The 3,624-nt window shown below is 44.0% G+C and overlaps 1 protein-coding gene across 3 annotated transcripts in view; it reads left to right on the top strand.

The window, feature by feature from the left end:
- Positions 1-3,624, top strand: part of ERICH6B (glutamate rich 6B) — a 101,398-nt gene that overhangs the window by 58,039 nt on the left and 39,735 nt on the right. For all 3 annotated transcript variants that reach the window (XM_019524443.1, XM_019524444.1, XM_019524445.1), the window contains one exon: positions 1,383-1,481. In XM_019524443.1, the coding sequence (XP_019379988.1) occupies positions 1,383-1,481 (99 nt within the window). The remainder of the gene's footprint in view (positions 1-1,382; positions 1,482-3,624) is intronic.

Below are 3,624 nucleotides of genomic sequence, written 5' to 3' on the forward strand. Positions count from 1 at the left end.
GACCAGGAACAATGGTCACAAGCTGGCGGAGGGAAGGTTTAAGTTGGACATCAGGAGGCGCTACTTCACAGTCAGGGCGGCTAGAGTCTGGAACCAGCTTCCAAGTGAGGTGGTGCAGGCTCCCACCCTGGGGGTTTTTAAGAGGAGGTTAGATGAACACCTTACTGGGGTCGTTTGACCCCAGTACTCTTTCCTGCCATGGCAGGGGGTCGGACTAGATGATCTGCTCAGGTCCCTTCCGACCCTAGAAACTATGAAACTATGAAACTAAGAGGACGCCGCAGAGTGCAGAGCCCTGGGCTGTCTGCTCCCTTGTCTCTGTGCTTGTCGCAGTGCCTACTATTTTCACATGCTTTGTGCTGATTTTTTTTCCCAGGAGGTTGGTTTTTTTGTGACTGGGAAATCCCGGTAGCTAATTTTGCCCCCACCTTGCATGGTTGTACATGCAATGCATGCCTTTAGTGGTGCCATAAAGGGGTTTGTGATGCCACAGATCACACATGCCTGCACATCTGGATGTGCCCATAGTGGCTTTGCCTGTCCATACTAGGTGTTTGCATTAGTAGCCAGGCAATGGATAGCTGTAGCAATGGTTGAAATCCTCTGTGCATGTAAGGCTGTAGACAGATACAGGAAGTATATTCTTGTGTAAGATAATCTTACCTTCCAAAGGTCCTGTCATGATCATCCATTAGAGAGAGAGAGTGGAGGAGCTGGTATTGCTAATATAAAAATGAAGTAAAAAAAGAAAAGCCTCTAAAAGATAAGCTAAAGTTTTGAATGGTCTTTATAGACCAGCAAGGATAGAGCTGGCCATAAAAGATTGTGTCAGAAATATTTTTTGAATGAAAGCTGGATTCTTTTTTCCAAAATGAAAACTTTCATATATGTTTTCATTGTTTTAATTTGATTTTTTTCAACAAAAACCTGAAAAACTAGCCATTTTCAGTTTCTGAAAATTGAACACCATTTGCTCTTCAGTTTGGTTTTTCATTTGTTTTACTTTTAACAAATGGAACCTTTAGATTTTTAAGAAATCATTTTCATTTTTTTAATTAGGTCTCAAAATGATTGTTTTTCAAAATTCCCCATAAAAAGAAATTAACATTTTTTTCATCTACTCTCATAAAGCAGTAAGGAGAAGTGTTTTAATTTTGGTTATGCTCTGCAATTCACTTGGCGGTATGAATACTGAAAATATATCCTAGATATTTCTGGGGTTTAGCATTCTTTATGCTCTAACTTTATTGAACTGTAGTTCTGGAGTTATTATAATGACACATTTTGCCTCTTTCTTATGTGGGCATGTAGTTTTTGAAGCCAATTCATTTTTTAAGAGAAGCAGCTAAGAAGCCCTTAACCAATTTATTTTCATTTCTAAGGAACATGGGGGAAGTGAAAGAGAAATCTGTGAATTTTGTAGTGGTCCTGTAAAGCCCTTCCCAGAAGCAGAAGATCTGAGCATAGTGCCCCTGGAAAAGGTAAGTAGCACATGCAGTAAGCTATCTTTTTGTAACAGTATTCCCATGGCAGAGCCAATACATAATCTTGTCCTGGCAGTTTATAATCTTCTCCAATTAAAAATATATTGCTACCAGGCAAAGAGGGTTAGACAAGCACAGTGGAAGTGAGATACATGCTTTGTCTTTAAGGTGTAGACTTTGATCAGGTAATTGCCTGGAAGAAACTTAATTTGGCATTTCCACATCCCCAGATTTCCTGGTGCCATCAGAGGCTAGATACAAACTAAGGCATGAATAATTCTGAAGTATCAGAGGAAGGAATATTCATCTCTAAAGCTGGAAAAGGTTTATTCCATCATCTAGGATGCAATCCCTGAGTGCTAATCTTGATTCTGCTCCAACCTTACTCTGTGACTAAGGTCATATCATTTTTTCTTTTCTGTGAGTGAAATGTAAAATCAATACGATGATCTTTTATCCACTAAGAACCAAAGCAGAACAAGCACCTGCCAGATACTTGATACTGGTCATTACAGTGGGAGAAAGACTGGCCAGGTTCTGCAATGTTTGTTGCCATGCAGTAGAGAGAATGCCCACTGGACCTCAACTTTGGAAGGGAAGGCTGATACAAGGGCAAGGGGTCAATGGCAGGGGAGGGCAGAGAACAGATGGACAACATAAAGTTTGAAACAGAGAAGGCACTGGATTCAGAGGGCACTGGGGAGAAAGGAGGAGCATTGCACTGTCCCCACCAAAGCAAAAAGGTATGGGGAAGATAAACACACAGTAGAAAACCCTGTGAAGAATGTGCTGCCTGAGAAGCAGTGTCAAGGGAAGAAAGCCGGATTCTGCTAGAAGGAGGAGATAAATCTAGCATGAGAAATTGCTGGAAACAGAAGAGGTGTGTCACTGGGCCAGATCCATAACTGGTGCAATGAAGCTACACTGATTTCCACCAAGTGAGGGTCTGGTTTATTGGCATGAATCTAGCCCTGTGGAGTAAGGGCTTTATCAGTCATAATCATTAGGGGTGTGCGAAATGGGCCATATTCAATTCGGATTCAGCCTGAATCGGGGGAGAGTGATTTGATTAGTTGATTCAGATCACTGTCCCAATTAGATTTGGCCAAATCCAAATCTGAAGATTCGATGCTAATTTGGACATAGACACAGCTTTAAATGTTTTTTCTACATATCTTGAGGTACCAGGTGACTTGTGAACACTGCAGTGCTGAGGTGGATGGAGCCGGATGGAGCATCCCACAGAGCACGGGGTCGGGGGTGCTCGGCAGGGGACCCTCCCCACCCCACGCATCTCCCTGGCTCAGCAATCATCCACAGAGGCACCCCAGGTGCCCCCCCAGACCCAGGAGGCACCAGTCACTGAGCTGAGGGGTGGGGGGGAGGTCCCCCATGTGCTCCATGGCAGACCTGGAAGTGGACCAGAAGTGCTTCTGATCCACTTCCAGGTCTGCCACTGAGTGTGCTGAGAACCCCCCCAGTGCCCCGTCCCCCACCATCTCAGCGTTCACAAGCCAAATGGTACCTTGAGGTATGTAGAAAAAACATTTAAAGCTGTGTCTATGTCCAAATCATTGAATCTCTCCGAATCTCCCCGAATCAATTTGGAGGGTTCCAATTTGATTGGGAGATATTAAAGGGTCTCCTGATTCGATTTGGATTCGGAGATGCGGCTGCCAAATCGGGCCAAATCTAAGCAGCAACTAAAGCTTTGCACAGCCCTAATAATCATAGAATCATAGAAATTAAGGGCTGGAAGGGACCTCAAAAGATCATCGAGTCCAACTCCCCTGCTCTGGACAGAAATACTGCTGAGATCAAATAATCCCAGCAAAGTATCTGTCCAGCCTCCTCTTGAAGACGTCCAAGGTTGGGGACTGCATCACCTCCTTGGGAAGTCTATTCTAGATTCTGGTCACCATTACCATAAAGAAGTTCTTCCTTACATCCAACCTGAAACCATCCTCTAACATTTTATGGCCATTGTTCCTTGTCCCCCCCGGGGCACCCTACAGAACAGTTTTTCTCCAAGCTCCCGATATTCACCCCTTACATACTTATAGATGGCCACCAAGTCCCCCCTCAGTCTTCTTTTCCCCAGGCTGAACAGTCCCAGATCCCTTAGTCTTTTCTCATAAGG

Source organism: Gavialis gangeticus, unplaced genomic scaffold (genome assembly GCF_001723915.1).
Source record: "Gavialis gangeticus isolate Ggan-Ray unplaced genomic scaffold, GavGan_comp1, whole genome shotgun sequence".
NCBI classification, from domain to species: domain Eukaryota; kingdom Metazoa; phylum Chordata; order Crocodylia; family Gavialidae; genus Gavialis; species Gavialis gangeticus.